The sequence below is a fragment of the Oncorhynchus keta genome, unplaced genomic scaffold (assembly GCF_023373465.1).
Source record: "Oncorhynchus keta strain PuntledgeMale-10-30-2019 unplaced genomic scaffold, Oket_V2 Un_scaffold_30379_pilon_pilon, whole genome shotgun sequence".
In the NCBI taxonomy this organism is placed as follows: Eukaryota; Metazoa; Chordata; class Actinopteri; order Salmoniformes; family Salmonidae; genus Oncorhynchus; species Oncorhynchus keta.
Window position 1 is genome coordinate 103,600 of NW_026290910.1, and position 19,135 is coordinate 122,734.

General features: G+C 42.7%; 1 protein-coding gene across 4 annotated transcripts in view; it reads left to right on the top strand.

Annotated features, from left to right (window-relative positions):
- LOC118385559 (pro-neuregulin-1, membrane-bound isoform-like) overlaps positions 1-19,135 on the top strand; it is an 84,925-nt gene that overhangs the window by 51,325 nt on the left and 14,465 nt on the right. For 2 of the 4 annotated variants that reach the window (XM_035772788.2, XM_035772789.2), the window contains one exon: positions 1,166-1,304. In XM_035772788.2, the coding sequence (XP_035628681.1) occupies positions 1,166-1,304 (139 nt within the window). Of the gene's footprint in view, positions 1-1,165; positions 1,305-5,429; positions 5,489-13,824; positions 15,181-19,135 lie in introns of those variants that run through there. The other 2 variants (XM_035772787.2, XM_035772790.2) reach the window with 2 other exon arrangements.

Here is a 19,135-nt window from a genome sequence, read left to right on the forward strand (position 1 = left end):
GTCATCTCAACAACAATCTATGAGTTAACTCGATTGTCTGTCAAGAAGGAGACACGAGCACGGCACTACGTCGGAATCGTCAATGAGGCCTAAACCAGTCACATTGGCATTAAAAAAGGAGTAAAGTATGCAACAATGCTCACCTCGTCCGGCTGGAATTAGCCAGGACCAACATGTGGTTGTAAGCCAAAATGATGTATGTGAAAGTATATTCCACTGTCAAACCGACTAGAGCGTCCATCCATGCCAGGAAGTAGATTTTTTTTGCTAGATAACTCATTCAACCCCCTAGTCATCGAGCTCTGGCATCTTTTCGGCCGGAAGTTGCATCCATTGTATTTTCGATGCGCAAAGTCTTCTGATGCCAGAAGTGACATCCGGATGAGATAGAGATAGAGGGTTAGGGGGGTAAATGCTTATTTAAAATGTTTATGGGCTTTCACACAGTGCAGACTGGGGAGGACAGGCTGTGGGGAGAGGCTGTAGAGACCTCCAGCCGACAGAGTGCTTAGAGCTCCAGCCTATTGATTCACTGGACGGCACTGGCCTGAGCTGCTCCAATGGGCAGAAAAGGGGAAACGCGTCTCCACGTCTTGAGACTTTTCAGAAACATCACTGCTCCAAAGCTGGTTCATTGAAGATAAGATAACCGTTCTGAATTGACTTTAGGTTTGAAGTCATTATTTAGACAACAAGGAGTTGTAAATGTTTTATTCATATTTGAGTTATAGCACTGCTTCATCATTGTTTCAGGTCTTCTCTCACACAATTGAGCTCTGGAATGGTACATTTATATTTGAGTTGTTGAAATGATCGCTCTACCGCAAGAGGTGTCTTTTATTTCTTGTAAATATATATGTACATCTTTATGTTGTAAAGGCGTATGTGCGATAAAGCATTTTATTGATATATTTACTGTCAAGGATAGCAGTAATCAATAAGCAAATCCTTGCTTTGTGGGTTCGGGTTTACTATATCTCTTGCCATTAATTTTGCGTTGTAACAAAGGGCACGGGTATAAATCATGGATGTACACTGAGCGTACAGAGAGGCCACAGTAGCTTTCTCTAAGCACTAGCGTTCAGCTGAACACTCCCCAGGGGTCTACTGGGATGACTGGATCCATTTCCTGCATTTCCTGCTAATCCCTCGTATCTTCCTGCAGCTGCCACCAGCACCACTGCTGTGGTGAAGACCTCCAGCCACATGACGCGCTGTAGTGACAACCAGAAAAACTACTGCGTAAACGGAGGGGAGTGCTTCACCCTGGACATCACCCCTGGCAGGTCCAAGTTCCTCTGCAGGTAGGACATGATGAAACACAACACCATCCACACCACACACTGTACTATACTATGCAGACTATGTTTGACTTTATGCTTAATACAATTCCTGATGGCTTAAAGCTGCTGTTTCTAAATATTTAATTGTGCTCCATGATGTATCATTATAGAATTTGCCGGTGCCGACTTCAGCACACTACTTTGCTATTTTGTACATGTCAAGAAGTAGCACATGCTGATACAGTAGATGCAGTCATAACATTTACCATCAATCATGTTTGAAGTAATGATCTTTTAGAATGCGGTATGTCTAGCCCCATTTATGCCCGCTAAATTAGGCCCCAGAGCTTTTTAGGCCCAAACTGTGCCTAGTTTAGAGGAAAGTGCAAAGTATTTTTTACAGTAAAGGTGTCGGCTGAATGTTTTTGGAGTAAATCATGAAACAATCCAAAGACCTGAGCAGAGATTAAAGTGACATCATGGCGGTGTACATATGTACTGCCTCTGCACTTTAAAATTTATTTTTGGGAGGATGGGGAGGAGCCGTAGGGGAGGATGTTCTAATGGACGCTTTGCATGACACTAACTGGGCTAAGCAACAGGGAGAGCATGGAGAGCAGAGCAGGTGGAGGTCCCTATCCACATGCTCCTTTGCCCCCCTACATTATTAATGCCGGCTCCTTTCATCGCAACAGCCCAACCTCTGCACTCCATTTAAGAAAAACGAACCCCAAATCTGGGGCTATGTTGCATTTGAGATTTTCTTTCTGTATTCTTCCCCATTTCATTGTTCACTTTGTAACCTTAGAGCAGGGTCATGTTCATTAGGCACCAAATGTAACTAAATAGTCTGTAATAGGGAGGGACTACCTGGACTTGTCCAATAATAAACGGTCATTTTAGTTTGTTGTTGTGAAACGTTTTAAATTGTTTTCCGTCACATGCCCTACTGAACATGACTCTGTGCTGACATTGTGCTGATGTCAGGATCAGCCGTGTTCTTACAGTAGGACATTTATTTATGCTCCAGCATCGCAGTCTTGTTGTCAAGAGTGTTCAGCCCTGATCCAAGCGATAGAGCCGATGAGAGACTAAGGCAGGACGGGGCTTGATGTGCTTTCCCAGTGCCCCCTGTGGCTTGAACCTCTGTGACTCAGTCTCTGAGAGTTTGAGTACTCAGCTCAAGGCACATGAGTAGCGAACCATCCCGAGCAGCAAACAAGCTGGCATGCTCTTTACACGCTTCGTATGAGAAGCAACAGCATACATCGCTGACATCTATATTTGACAAGATAATCACCTCTCTGCTGTCCTGTCCACATTCTCCATCATTGTCATTCATATAAAATCCATCTGAGGTAAAATCATGTATTATCCAGACCAATTGACCACTAAGGCATTTAAGTAAACTGTGGTCTGTATAGCAAAGTGGATTGACCCTTTAGAAACATTCCGAGGTTGTAAACTCTTCCTAATTATCTACAGCATCTCCCAATTTGTATATTACATCATTACATCTGTGGTTAGAACATCCAGTAGTTTTCAAAAGACATGGTGAGGTGGTGATAGCTCATGGTATTATTGCTTCCATTGCAGCAGCAAGAAAGATCACTGCAGCTCCTCCCACTTTGTGCCTGAGACAAGGCTTGACATTGCCAAGGATACACTTTGGGTCTGGGCCATCCAATACATACATAAGACAGACTCTTACCGTCCACCGACAGATTGAGTTTCGTATTAAATACTTCAGTGACTAAGCGCAAAAATGCTGCTGTCTCCGGGATATTTTGTTTCCTTTCAGTAAATGATGCAGCATGCCGTCACTGGAAGGGAGGGGAGAAAAATAACCTCTCGGTCTCCCTCAGAAATAACTCTATCTACAAAAATAACCTGTCTGCCAGGGGTCCCTGTGGAGCCCGATTCGCTGAAGCCTGAACAGTCGGAGCACGGATTCTGTAACAGGCACACAGTGTGGAAGGGTCAGAACATCATGGAAGCAACACTTTCCATCCTGACCCCCTCCTCAATTTATTTATAGAAAATGATATGTTTTATTTGATATAATATGTATTTAACTAGTCATATTTCAATTTAAATATTCATAGCCAATACGAATGTCTTTCTTTAGCGGTTATTTGAAACGGCAGTACATTCGAATTACGTCCTACTGTACTTTACCTGACAATGGTCACTGACCTCTGGGTAAACCAGCATACATACCAGCAACACCTACACCTATCAGTTTCCTGCTATTTTCCATCCCACTCCCACGTTCCCCTCTCTCTATCCCCCTTTTCTTTCTCTGCCTCTGAGAGAATGGGCTTGCCCAGCAGACCCTGTCAGAACTGAATCACAGCTGGACTGGCTTGTTGGATTCTTTCTGCATCTCACTCCACAATCTCTTCCTTAGCAAGACATTACTCAGCCTCCTGCTTTGTCATCAGACACCAGATGATCTGCCAGTCTTCGCCCCTAACCCTCACGTTAAATCCCGCTTCAGTACACAAACAACTTACAAATGAAGAATCATCAAAAAAGGCAGATTTTAAAAAACTGAGCATTGGTCAGTTCCAAAGTTCCAATCACTGTCTCTCCCAGAGCCAGACGGCCAATACATCCAGACAATTTGGTGTGTGTGTGTGTGTGTGTGTGTGTGTGTGTGTGTGTGTGTGTGTGTGTGTGTGTGTGTGTGTGTGTGTGTGTGTGTGTGTGTGTGTGTGTGTGCGTGTGTGTGTGTGTGTGTGTGTGTTTATGGAGTGGAGTAGAACGGCATACAAATTACTAATAGACACACATACACACTCATCCTGACTCGATTTCCTTTCTTGATGGATCAAAAGAGGTTGATAATCAGACAATTATTCAGGCATGGAGTCCACAGCTAAGGCGTCTCGCTAGTGGGACAACTTCCGGTGACACTGGAGGGCGCACAATTCAAATAAATCATCGTAAAAAATGATGGATATGAAACATTTAGGTACATACAAGTGTGTATTGGTTGAAAGCTTAAATTCTTGTTAATCTAACTGCACTGTCCGATTTACAGTAGGCATTACAGTGAAAGCCCTGCGATTGTTTGAGCACGGCGCCCCACATCAAAATATTTTTCCACCGCCACAGGTTTCACAAATTCACAAATAGCGATTAAATATTCACTTACTTTTTGAAACTCTTCCTCTGATTTGTCATCCAAAGTGTCCCAGCTACAACATGTAGTGCCGTTTTGTTAGATAAAATCCTTCTTTATTTCCCAAAAAGTCATTTTAGTTGGCGACATCAATTTGAGTAATCCACTCGTTCAACATGCAGAGATAGGAATCTGAAAATCTACCCCTAGACTTTGTTTCAACAAGTCAAAGTACATTTCTATTGACTCCTCAGATAGCCTAAAATGTAATCAAACTATACAGTTTCATACGGAAAGAAGTATGTTCAATAGGAAACTTAGTACAGGGACACAGTCTTGGAAATGTGGGTATGCACGCAAGATGAAGACAGAACCCACCTGCTAAAATCAAACTGATATTTCTCATTCATTTTGGAACAAGCCTGAAACCTTGAACATAGACTGCTGACACCCTGTGGAAGCCATAGAAATTGCATCCTGGGAGCTAGAATTCATTATGCCCATGTACTTTCCATTGTAAGAGCATGGGCTCTCAAAAAAAACTAAAATCCAATTGGTTGTTCTTTGGATCTTCTCCTACCATATATATTGTGTTATAATCTCCTACATTATTTTAACATTTCTACAAACTTCAACGTGTTTTCTTTACAACGGTACCAATTATATGCATATCCTTGCTTCAGGGCCTGAACAACAGGCAGTTTACTTGGGACACGTCAGTCAGGTGGAAATTTAGAAAAAAAGGACCCTAGCCCAAAGAAGTTTTAATTAAATCTCCCTGGAATCAGAATGCATGAGCCAAACATTTGCTGAATTTCGAGGGCCTGTTGAAGAAGACATTGATTGAGACTTTTCTCTCAAGTACATATGTTTTCGCAAACAGAACTGGCAATGGTTGCAAGACATATCAGTCTCCTTGACAACACCAGCGATGCACGTGAGTCTTCTGTAGATCTGGTGTAAACTCATCTTCTCTTCTTCCTTGTCTTCTGTTTGTGACTTTTTTGTTTCCCTCTCAGGTGTCCAAATGAATTTACTGGTGATCGCTGTCAAAACTACGTAATGGCCAGCTTCTACAGTACGTCTATTTTCTCTCTCTGTCTGTGCTTGTGATTGGAGCATGCTCAATCAGCGCTACTTCCTGTTGCTTCATTTTCTTAATGTTGTATGTATCCCATAACGGTAGCGAACACACTTTTGTACATTGCGATGTTCCATACATTTGACCTTAATTTAGACCCCCAAAAACATAATACTTCCAGGTCAACTGTAATATGAATAACATTGTAAGGCACAATTTCTCCCCTTTCCAGCAAAATCAATGACGAGACCTTGATGAAGCCCATCTCTGCATGATCGTCTTTAAAAAAATGGTGGGTGGGGAAGCAAACGCTACTGCGTCATAGTGAAAGGGGAGATATGTCGTATGGGGAATAGGCATTTTTCACCGGCCGAACTTATTAACTCTAAAATGTAAATATACCATAAAGAGTTTATATAATGTGTCATTACATACCTATGTAAAGGTTTGTGTCGATTTTGATGTCCATTCTTTTGGCCTTGTTTTGTAGAGTTGGATGAAATTTAAAGCAGTTCATTATAGTTTCCTGATATTGTGTTCGTTATGTCATGATTGAATGGAACAATAATAGAAGAAAGATGGGGAAATGAACACTCAAATGTATGAATATTCAACTTTCCAAACTTGAACCTTCAAATAGGAGGCAGGGGACAGTGTTGTTTGCTGTACTAAAAAAGCTCTATATCACTACTTACTGCCTTTGAAAGGAAACAACCTAAGCCTGCAATGTATTTTATAACCTGAAGAGCAATAACACTTCTGGGAGGTGGGTGGGGGTCATTGTGGATTATGGAGGCACTGTAAAAACCGGAACAGAGACCTCTTTGATGTCATGGAAAGGCAAGAGAGTGAGAGAGGCAGCCGCCCAGGCAACGGCCCCAGTGCACTTTATCACTGTGACTTACTCACTCACCTTACTGTCCAATTACCATAGGTTACCTGGCAACAGTTGCGGTGCGTGGGTAAAATCACTGAGGAAGCCAAGCCAAGCCAGTTAAAAAGCCATATTACAGCCTGTGTTTTGATCATTTAGTTGTTTGCTCTATAAAGGGTGATTTATACTTCGTCTATTGACATGTCTGTAGACAGTTGGCGCAGTGACATCATGAACATTCTATTGTCGTCCGACATCAAACTTGTCGTTGACATTATGAAAAAGTATAAACACAAAAACGACAGGCTGCACGACATCAGCACCCTGGTGGTCCAAAATAGCATAACTGGTGTATTTTAACACCAATAAACCCTTCCATTTAAAAATGTATTTAGTATATGTCAATCTAGCAAACCAGGCAACTAAAGCAACTCTCTTGTTAGCTAGCTAACTAACGTTAGTTCAAATAATGACCATATCATAGCTGACAACATCTTAACTTTAGAACATTTTTATTGATTATTACAGGAAAAAAAACTCACAAAAATATAATTATTTACAAGTTAATGGTGAGCAAATTAAATAAAATAGCTTCCTTTGTGATGAAATAAAAGTAGGGCATTCTACATGAGGATTTTAAAACTTGAGCATTGTCTCGTTGCTGACTTAGTCAGGTAAACATGACAACGGACGCAGCGACAGGGTCAAAGTTTAACTTTTTTTCATCTGCCTGCAACAAGGAAACGGACAGTCGCAGCGACGGTCTACAGACATTCAACAGGAGTATAAATGAAATATAATTGGAACCAGCAACACTTGTCACATTCCAGTTGTCTAGAGACATGTCGATAGCCAAAGTATTAGCAAGCTTTAACCCATTCGTTCATACACCACCATGATATACAATGATGCTGAGACAACAAAAAGACAACAGTCACATATAGGCCTGTAACAGTGACCGTATTACCATCAGCCTATCACTTGTTTTTTTTATTTATTTTATTTCACCTTTATTTAACCAGGTAGGCTAGTTGAGAACAAGTTCTCATTTGCAACTGCGACCTGGCCAAGATAAAGCATAGCAGTGTGAACAGACAACACAGAGTTACACATGGAGTAAACAATTAGCAAGTCAATAACACAGTAGAAAAAAATGGGCAGTCTATATACAATGTGTGCAAAAGGCATGAGGAGGTAGGCGAATAATACAATTTTGCAGATTAACACTGGAGTGATAAATGATCAGATGGGCATGTACAGGTAGAGATATTGGTGTGCAAAAGAGCAGAAAAGTAAATAAATAAAAACAGTATAAAAACAGTATGGGAATGAGGTAGGTGAAAAAGGGTGAGCTATTTACCTATAGACTATGTACAGCTGCAGCGATCGGTTAGCTGCTCGGATAGCTGATGTTTGAAGTTGGTGAGGGAGATAAAAGTCTCCAACTTCAGCGATTTTGCAATTCGTTCCAGTCACAGGCAGCAGAGTACTGGAACGAAAGGCGGCCAAATGAGGTGTTGGCTTTAGGGATGATCAGTGAGATACACCTGCTGGAGCGCGTGCTACGGATGGGTGTTGCCATCGTGACCAGTGAACTGAGATAAGGCGGAGCTTTACCTAGCATGGACTTGTAGATGACCTGGAGCCAGTGGGTCTGGCGACGAATATGTAGTGAGGGCCAGCCGACTAGAGCATACAAGTCGCAGTGGTGGGTGGTATAAGGTGCTTTAGTGACAAAACGGATGGCACTGTGATAGACTGCATCCAGTTTGCTGAGTAGAGTGTTGGAAGCCATTTTGTAGATGACATCGCCGAAGTCGAGGATCGGTAGGATAGTCAGTTTTACTAGGGTAAGCTTGGCAGCGTGAGTGAAGGAGGCTTTGTTGCGGAATAGAAAGCCGACTCTGGATTTGATTTTTGACTTGTGAATGATATATTATCACTTGTGTATGATGCCCAGTGTAAGGCAAGACATAATGACTTTTTTCTAATTTTCTAATCACAGTCGCACACCTCGTGTTTGTATAACAACTAAAGTGGACAAAATTACTTCTTAAGATTAAGCACATTAATCTGCTTTACAAGGGGTGTAGAGCCTAACTGGCATACATAAGCAGGGCGTGAGTTTCAAGTTTGGGGAAGATGAATTTCTCCATAAAAATGACCCTTCATAATACAAGCACTACATGCATAATTGCATTTGAGGTCATTTATGATAATGGATGCGCGCAGTTGCCTCCCCGGTGTGTCTGTCTTCACTTGTAGCCTGTGAGAAAGCCCAGATCACATGATGGAGAGCCATGTGAGTGAGAGGTGCTTCATAGCATGCAGCACTCAGGGAGAAGGGAATTATAATTATTATATTCAGCCCAAAGGCAAAACGGACACTGATTTTTTTAGGGGGCATTACAGCCACACAAAAGGATGCCGCTGGGAAATTCGAGGCATTATCAAGTGCTTGTCAAATTGTGAACGAGAAACTGATGAAGTCTATACAGCACAAAACAAGGCAGAGCTCATGCCTTTCATGCAACTTTTTTCAAATAATAATTTGTCTCATTATGCAGCCTTTGAATGTATTAAAAATCAAAATATATAGCCCAACAATTGTAGAATAACTAAAGTTACGTTAATAACTCTAAATTATTATTCTGACTTATTTTACCTTTATTTAACTAAGCAAGTCAGTTCTTATTTACAATGACGGCCTACCCGGGATGACGCTGGGACATTGTGCACCGCCCTGTGGGACTCCCCATCACAGACATGGTTATCTGAAATGACAGTTTTTCTTAGGAAGTGATCTGATTGGTGTGAAGCCAAAACCAAACTAGCCACACTTGGGGACATTTTGCTGCACCAGGACAACCCCCAGTTGAGCTTAGCTGAAGGGAAGCCAAGTGTTTGCTGGCATCAGTCAATCAAATGCTACAACGGCAACATCTTGTACTCTTTTGTTACCGACAGGAATCAGATACTTTGGCTACAAATCAAATCAAATTTTATTGATCACATACACATATTTAGCAGATGTTATTGCAGGTGTAGCAAAAATGCTTGTGTTCTTAGCTCCAACAGTGCAGTGGTATCTAACAATTCACAACAATACACAGAAATCTAAAAGTAAAAGAATGGAATTTAAATATTAAGATGAACAATGTCAGAGTGGCATTGACTAAAATACATTAGAATACGGTATATACAGTTGGGTTAGGTAAGTCTGATGTTAACATACACTTAGGTTGGAGTCATTAAAACTCATTTTTCAACCACTCAACAAATTTCTTGCTAACAAACTATAGTATTGGCAAGTCAGTTAGGACATCTACTTTGTGCATGACACAAGTCATTTGTCCAACAATTGTTTTCACTTATAAGTACCTGTATCACAATTCCAGTAGGTCAGAAGTTTCCATACACTAAGTTGACTGTGCCTTAAAACAGCTTGGAAAATTCCAGTGAAAATTCCAATTGTCATGGCTTTAGAAGCTTCTGATAGGCTATTTTACATCATTTGAGTCAATTAGAGGTGTACTTGTGGATGTATTTCAATGCTTACCTTCCAACTCTGTGCCTCTTTGCTTGACATCATGGGAAAATCAAAAGAAATCAGCCAAGACCTCAGAAAAAACATTGTAGACCTCCACAAGTCTGGTTCATCCTTGGAGGTAAACGCCTGAAGGTACCACGTTCATCTTTACAAACAATAGTACGCAAGTATAAACACCATGGGACCACGCAGCCGTCATACCGCTCAGGAAGAAGACGCGTTCTGTCTCCTAGAGATGAACGTACTTTGGTGCGAAAAGTGCAAATCAATTCCAGAACAACAGAATGTCAACAGAATAACAACAATTCCAGCTCAGCAAGGAAGAAGCCACTTTTCCAAAACCGCCATAAAAAAGCCACACTACAGTTTGCAACTTCAAATGGGTACAAAGATCATACTTTTTGGAGGAATGTCATCTTGTCTGATGAAACAAAAATAGAACTGTTTGGCCATAATGACCATCGTTATGTTTGGAGGAAAAATGGGGAGGCTTGCAAGCCGAAGAACACCGAAGAACAACAACCGTGAAGCATGGGGGTGGCAGCATAATGTTGTGGGGGTGGCAGCATAATGTTGTGGGGGTGCTTTGCTGCAGGAGGGACTTGTGCACTTCACAAAATAGATGGCATCATTAGGTAGGAAAATTATGTGGATATATTGAAGCAACATCTCAAGACATCAGTCAGGAAGTTAAAGCTTGGTCGCAAATGGGTCTTCCAAATGGACAATGACCCCAAGCATACTTCCAAAGTTGTGGCAAAATGGCTCAAGGACAAAGTCAAGGTATTGGAGTGGCCATCACAAAGCCTTGACCTCAATCCTATAGAACATTTGTGGGCAGATCTGAATAAGTGTGTGCGAGCAAGGAGGCCTACAAACCTGACTCAGTTACACCAGCTCTGTCAGGAGGAATGTGTCAAAATTCACCCAACGTATTGTGGGAAGCTTGTGGAAGGATACCTGAAATGTTTGACCCAAGTTAAACAATTTAAAGGCAATGCTACCAAATACTATTTGAGTGTATGTAAACTTCTGACCCCACTGGGAATGTGATGAAAGAAATAAAAGCTGAAATAAATCATTATCTCTAGCATTATTCTGTCATTTCACATTCTTAATATAAAGTGGTGATCCTAACTGACCTAAGACAGGGAATTTCTACTTTAAAAACTGAGTTTAAATATATTTGGCTAAGGTATATGTAAACTCTGAATTCAACTGTAAATATGAAATGAGTAAAAAATGATGTAAACATTATTAAAGTGACTAGTGTTCCATTATTAAAGTGACCAGTGATTGCATGTTGATGTACAGTACATACAGTAGGGCAGCAGCCTCTAAGGTGCCGGGTTGAGTAACCGGGTGGTAGCCGGATAGCGATGGCTATATAACATTATGATGGCCTTGAGATAGAAACAGCTTTGATGCACCTGTACTGATCTCGCCTTTAGGATGATAGTGGGGTGAACAGGCCGTGATGTAGATGTTCTGAAAGACAGGCAGTCAAATCAAATTAAATTTGATTTGTCACATGCTCCGACCTTACAGTGAAATGCTTACTTACAATGAAGTTTGAAAATGTTAAATAATAATAATAATAGTAACAAATAATTAAAGAGCAGCAGTAAAATAACAATAGCGAGGCTATATACAGGGGGTACCAGTACAGAGTCAATGTGCGGGGCCACCAGTTAGTCGAGGTAATTGAGGTAACATGTGCATGTAGGTAGAGTTATTAAAGTGACTGCATAGATAATAACAGAGAGTTGCAACAGTGTAAAAGATGGGGGGGGGGGGGCAATGCAAATAGTCTGGGTAGCCATTTGATTAGATGTTCAGGAGGCTTATGGCTTGGGGCTAGAAGCTGTTTAGAAGCCTCTTGTACCTAGACATGGCACTCCGGTACCAGTGACTGGAGTCTTGGACCATTTTTAGGGCCTTCCTCTGACCGCCTGGTATAGAGGTCCTGGATGGCAGGAAGCTTGGCCCCAGTGATGTACTGGGCCATACACACTACCTACCCTCTGTAGTGCCTTGCGGTCAGAGGCCGAGCAGTTGCCATACCATGCAGTGATGCAACCAGTCAGGATGCTCTCGATGGTGCAGATGTAGAACCTTTTTGTCACATCTACTCCTGCCACACCCCCTAGTGGTCATCCAGTATATGCTTTACCTGCAGCTATTCACTCCAGTACACTCTTTCTCTCTCTACCCCTCCCTTTCTATTTGTGTGTGATGGTGTGGTTGGAGACATGTGTGCTGGAGTCAAAGCAGATCTCTATCAGCTGCAACTCGTTCCATAAATCAAGACCTCTACAAATACCCATTCCTGCCAATTCCACTCTGCCAGATCGTAATCTCTGCTCAGTCAGTATCAGTCTAGCCTTTTGTTTATTCTCAAGATCCTGTTGCTCTGCTTTGCTCGTTTCCCTGCCTTACACCATTTTTGTCCCCTCCTTGTAGTTACTGCTCTGTCTCTTGTCTCCTGTTCCACATCTCACCACCAACCACCTTGCTCTGGATATCACTCACCACCATTACCTTGGATTCCCCTCAGGACCTGTTCCCCTGTTCTACTCAGCCAACTCTACAATCCTGTTTTTTGCAACTCATCTGAGCTACCCCGGTTCTGCACTCCCCATTTCTCTGTGATCAATAAACCTATTTGTGCATTCATCCCGGCTACCTCTTCTGAGTCCGCTCTTGGGTTCCCCCCCTTCGCTCATCGTAACACTTTTGAGGATCTGAGGACCCATGCCACATTTTCAATCTCCTGAGGGGGAATAGGTTTTGTCGTGCCCTCTTGACCACTTTCTTGGTGTGCTTGGACCATGTGAGTTTGTTGGTGATGTGGACACCAAAGAACTTGAAGCTCTCAACCTGCTCCACTACAGCCCCATCGATGAGAATGGGGGTGTGCTCGGTCCTCCTTTTCCTGTAGTCTACAATTATCTCCTTTGTCTTGATTGATTATTTTTTATTTGTATTTTACCTTTATTTAACGAGGCAAGTCAGTTAAGAACAAAATCTTATTTTCAATGACGGCCTAGGAACAGTGGGTTAACTGCCTGCTCAGGGGCAGAACGACAGATTTGTACCTTGTCAGCTCGGGGATTTGAACTTGCAACCTTTCGGCTGCTAGTGCAACACTCTAACCACTAAGCTACCCTGCCACCCCGTTGAGGGAGAGGTTGTTGTCCTGGCACCACACAGCCAGGTCTTTGACCTCCTCCCCATAGGCTGTCTCATCGTTGTCGGTGATCAGGCCTATCATTGTTGGTGTTGTGCCTGGGCGTGCAGTCATAAGTGAACAGGGAGCACAGACTGAGCACACACCCCTGAGGGCCCCCATGTTGAGAATGCAGTGTGCCCGGCCCACCACAGAAGTCACTAGAGCGCGATGGGACAAGAGCATCCCTGCTGGCCAAACCCCCTGAAGTCCACGATCAGCTCCTTCATTTTGTTGACGTTGAGTTTATTTTCCTGACACCACACTCCGAGGGCCCTCACCTCCTCCCTGTAGGCTGTCTCGACGTTGGTAATCAGGCCTACCACTGCTGTGTTGTCTGCAAAACTTTTTTACCACTTTTTCTCCCCAATTTCATGGTTTCCAATTGCTAGTTACAGTCTTGTCTCATCGCTGCAACTCCTGTACGGACTCAGGAAAGGTGAAGATCGAGATCCGTGTGTCCCTGCTTCTTGACACAATGCCCACTTAACCCGGAAGCCAGCCGCACCAATGGGTCGGAAGAAACACTGTACACCTGGCGACTGTGTCAGCACACATTGCGCCCGGTCCGCCACAGGAGTTGCTAGTGCGCGATTGGACAAGGACATCCCTGCAGGCCAAACCCTCCCCTAACCCGGGCGACACTGGGCCAATTGTGCGCCGCCCCATCTCCCAGTCTCAGCCGGCTCTGACAGAGCCTGGACTCGAACCCAGAATCTCTAGTGGCACAGCTAGCACTGCGATGCAATGGCTTAGACCACTGTGCCACTCGGGAGGCCCTGACGTCCGCAAACTTCATGATTGAGTTGGAGGCGTGCATGGCCACGCAGTGATGGGTGAACAAGGAGAATAGGAGGGGGATGAGCACGCGTCCTTTTGGGGCCCATGTGTTGAGGATCAGCGTAGTGGAGGTTCAGTTTCCTACCTTCACCAGTTGCACAGGGAAGGGTTCAGACCCAGGGCTCCAAGCTTAATGAGGGTGCTATGGTGTTGAAGGCTGAGCTATAGTCAATGAACAGCATTCTTATACTGCGACAGAGAGGCGCTGTTTCCCTCGCTCAGATGATTTCTCTGGTGAAATTCAGCCACTTGCAAATTGATGGAAAATTATGAAAACACAGAGAGAGACTGAAGATACATTATTTGATCATTTCAAATGTTTATTGAGTATCCATGAATACATGTCATTGTCTGGCAAAACAGCAGCAATAAAACCATGCATTTCATCTACGAGATGGAACAAAAAAAGATGCCTATTGAGATGTAATCAGAGTGTGGAGGAAGCAAAGGAACAGAGTGAGTTGAATTTTGCTTCTCCCTGAGATGACAGCGAGTGAATTTGAGGAGCTAATCAAAGGAATGCTGCTGTCGCTATCTATTCCTCTAATCATCGTGGCCCACTACTCCTCCTCCTAGTTGGCATAGCCGTGGGTAGTAGGGATGCTGAGGATGATGCAGCACCCCCTGAAAAAACACAACCCCAAGAAATATAAATGTAAATTATTGTACTATTTAGAAAATATAAGTGCACTAGGACTTTACTTTATTAGCGGACCAAAAATTCTCAGCACACCCCACCCCCAAACCTCTTCCCGTGGCCAGTTGGAGGCCTTTATCGAGCCAGGGAAAAATACCGTGTCCGTGAAACCAACCCTGGAGCTGCAAGGAGGGCACGCTGCCAGCAATGTAACAAGAGACACTCACTGCTACGGAGGAGGAGGGATGCTGTAGATGAGGAGGAGCTACGGATGCCGTGTGTGCATAGTATAGGCCGAGAAAGGATGGATGCAGCCCTATCCTTGACAATCAGGAAATATTATCCAAAGGGGGGACAGCCAATGTCTCTGTATGGCTGTTGCCAAAATAGTCATATATTTTCATGCTTGCTGAGGTCGGAGGGGTCGGAGGGGACAGACATGAAGACGGCTCCGACAGCAGTTCAGAAGAGCTGAGAGCACAATCATTTACCCCTCGCTGACAAACGGACCTCCTGACAAGGGCTGCTGTGGGTCGAGGGTACGCTACTCAAAATGGAGGTATATGTTAGGGTCTGTTCAGAGTAGTATTCAGGAAGGAGTCCTTTTCTTCTGATGTGACTAGTCCTTGTTTGACCCAGCGAGAGTAGTTGAAGATGTTGTTGATATTGATAGTACTCTGTACTCTCCTGAGGCGTCACAGTTGCCCGTGACCAAGTAGGGAAAGTTGCAAACACTTTGAAACTCAGTCAGCTGTCATGTTACACACGGTGAAAGCAGGACTTTGATATTTGTTAACAATGAGATGAGTCATAGAATTTGACCAAGAACAGAGCGGTTGTTATTGTTGTCACTAACCATATTTTGAGTAGAGAACATGGATAGGGTACTTGGTAATGCAAGAAAAGTGATGTTTGCATGTGCATGCCACTGCACTGAGAAAGTTCCTCTCATGGTAGCGATTATTAGATGGATACATTTTAATGCATTTTTGATTAACTCATGTATTCGATGGGTTTAGGTGTCTGATCACTTTTCCTAATTGTGGTAACATCATCTTAGTTACTTAGTTAGCTGTTAGACTATAATAGAGTGGATATTCTAGAAGAGGGTTTCCCAAACTTGGTCCTGGGGCCTCCCATGGGTGCATGTTTTGTTCAGCTGTGTAGTGCTAGGGCGAACAACAAAACATGCACCTATGGGAGGCCCCAGGACCAAGTTTGGGAAACCCTCTTCTAGAATAATTATATAATTATTCTATAAGGTGAAATAGTCAGTTATAATGCATTATTCTATTCTCTGTAGAAACATTTTGTGAGCATTATAGTTCTGAATAACACCTCATCTGAAAAATACCTCTCTTTTCTTTTTGTCACGTGTCTGCATTGGCAGAACATCTTGGGATTGAATTTATGGGTATGGATAGTTCCTTTCTCTTTAGTTTGCAGACGTAGGACTAGAAGCTTGAGCCTGCCCCCCTCATCTCCAGTCAGTTTCCTTGTGCCAATGAAGGGATCATCCAGCCATAACATACCATATTTGTTACAGAATAATAAACATACATTCACGCTATATACAGTGGTGAAAAAAGTATTTAGTCAGCCACCAATTGTGCAAGTTCTCCCACTTAAAAAGATGGGAGAGGCCTGTAATTTATCATCATAGGTACACTTCAACTATGACAGACAAAATGAGAAAAAAGGAGGATTTTTAAAGTAGGATTTTTAATTTATTTATTTGCAAATTATGGTGGAAAATAAGTATTTGGTCACCGACAAACAAGATACAAGATATCTGGCTCTCACAGACCTGTAACTTCTTCTTTAAGAGGCTCCTCTGTCCTCCACTCGTTACCTGTATTAATGGCACCTGTTTGAACTTGTTATCAGTATAAAAGACACCTGTCCACAACCTCAAACAGTCACACTCCAAACTCCACTATGGCCAAGACCAAAGAGCTGTCAAATAACACCAGAAACAAAATTGTAGACCTGCACCAGGCTGGGAAGACTGAATCTGCAATAGGTAAGCAGCTTGGTTTGAAGAAATCAACTGTGGGGGCAATTATTAGGGAATGGAAGACATACAAGACCACTGATAATCTCCCTCGATGTGGGGCTCTACGCAATATCTCACCCCGTGGGGTAAAAATTATCACAAGAACGGAGAGCAAAAATCGCAGAACCACACGGGGGGACCTAGTGAATGACCTACAGAGAGCTGGGACCAAAGTAACAAAGCCTACCATCAGTAACACACTACGCCGCCAGGGACTCAAATCCTGCAGTGCCAGACGTGTCCCCTTGCTTAAGCCAATACATGTCCAGGCCCGTCTGAAGTTTGCTAGAGAGCATTTGGATGATCCAGAAGAAGATTGGGAGAATGTCATATGGTCAGATGAAACAAAAATATAACTTTTGGTGAAAACTCAACTCGTCGTGTTTGGAGGACAAAGAATGCTGAGTTGCATCCAAAGAACACCATACCTACTGTGAAGCATGGGGGTGGAAACATCATGCTTTGGGGCTGTTTTTCTGCAAAGGGACGAGGACGACTGATCCGTGTAAAGGAAAGAATGAATGGGGCCATGTATCGTGAGATTTTGAGTGAAAACCTCCTTCCATCAGCAAGGGCATTGAAGATGAAAGACCACCGCATGACAATGATCCCAAACACACCACCCGGGCAACGAAGGAGTGGCTTCGTAAGAAGCATTTCAAGGTCCTGGAGTGGCCTAGCCAGTCTCCAGATCTCAACCCCATAGAAAATCTTTGGAGGGAGTTGAAAGTCCGTGTTGCCCAGCAACAGCCCCAAAACATCACTGCTCTAGAGGTGATCTGCATGGAGGAATGGGCCAAAATACCAGCAACAGTGTGTGATAAACCTTGTGAAGACTTACAGAAAACGTTTGACCTCTGTCATTGCCAACAAAGGGTGTATAACAAAGTATTGAGATAAACGTTTGTTATTGACCAAATACTTATTTTCCACAATAATTTGCAAATAAATTCATAAAAAATCCTACAATGTGATTTTCTGTCATCTCATTGTGTCTGTCATAGTTGAAGTGTACCTATGATGAAAATTACAGCCCTCTCTCATCTTTTTAAGTGGGAGAACTTGCACAATTGGTGGCTGACTAAATACTATTCTGCCCTACTGTATGTAGCTCAAATATGCTGCCCATCTATCAAGCCTTGATGCTGTTATTCTGGCAGCATGCCCAAAAATGGCAATGTGATTAATGTCATATAGTTCCACTCAAATTCGAAGCCACATGGTGTAGCCAGCATCTACAATGCTTAGTAATGACACCTATTATACATTTCTCGAAAACCTCAATGTGTTTGTGCATAGTCAAATTAACCTGCACACATACAAACAAACGACGAGCAGGTCCTCAAAATACCAACACACATTAGGTTCTAAAATGTCCATATACTCACATTAGACTCATTCAAACGTTTGAGCTACAGTAGACTATCTCTTGTTGTTGTGTCAGACACACATTAGATAGTGTAGGTACCCAGAGAGACTGCAGTGTGTTTATGCTGTGTGTTCAGATCCCTTCAGCTCTTGCTTTTTCCTTTTCCTTGCATCTCCCCTGATCCCTCCTCTGTTCCAACCAGTATTTAGCATGTCATGCCAACTATGCTGACAGCGTCCTCCCTCGCGACCCATTCATTTCATCTCCTTCTTTCCTGTCGTCCTATTTCCTACTGTACCGTGTGGATGTACTGTATGTGTCCAGCAGTGTCCCCTTTGTTTTCCTGTCATCTCATGCTTCCTCCCCTTGTCTCATCAGTGGTGTCAGTTTTTGCTGTAGGTCTTTTAAGGGATCTTGATGTTCACTCTGAACAATTTACCAAATAATTGTTCTTCATTTTAAAAAAGTGATTGTTTCTAGCATCATTTGTTCACAGGACACATAATACTGAACCATTTTTCAAAAATGGAGTAGAAACAAACTAGGTGTGATTACTGAACAGTTTATATAATTACTCACTTCACTTGATCCCCTAATCTGGTGACTTGTAACCTCTAAATATTTTGAAACATAATTATTCCATAATTCCTGGGTCCTGTGAACAAACAATGTTGCACTGTTTGCAGTATTACAATATTAACATTACACAAAGGAGTGATTTGAATTGTCTTGATGAATAACAATATCTTATATACAGTATGCATCTGTTGTATTAGGAACACCTGGTCTGGTTAGAATGCATTGTGGAAAATACATTTTCTGTGGTTTGCCTAGTCGTGATTACTGAGCCCGACCTTGAACTAACACTTCCTCGCTTTCCGACTGGATTCAGCAGAACTGCCTCCTCAGATCAATGTATTCGATTTCCTCTGTCTCGGTCGACAGCCACTATACAATGTTATATCTGGGCCACGTTCAGTAGACAAACATTGTTTAACATTGCAGAAAGAAATGCCATGAATAATGCCAACGTGATTCCTCTAAAACGTTTTGCCCCGGTTTGTTTGTTTCTGTGAATGTATAACCCTA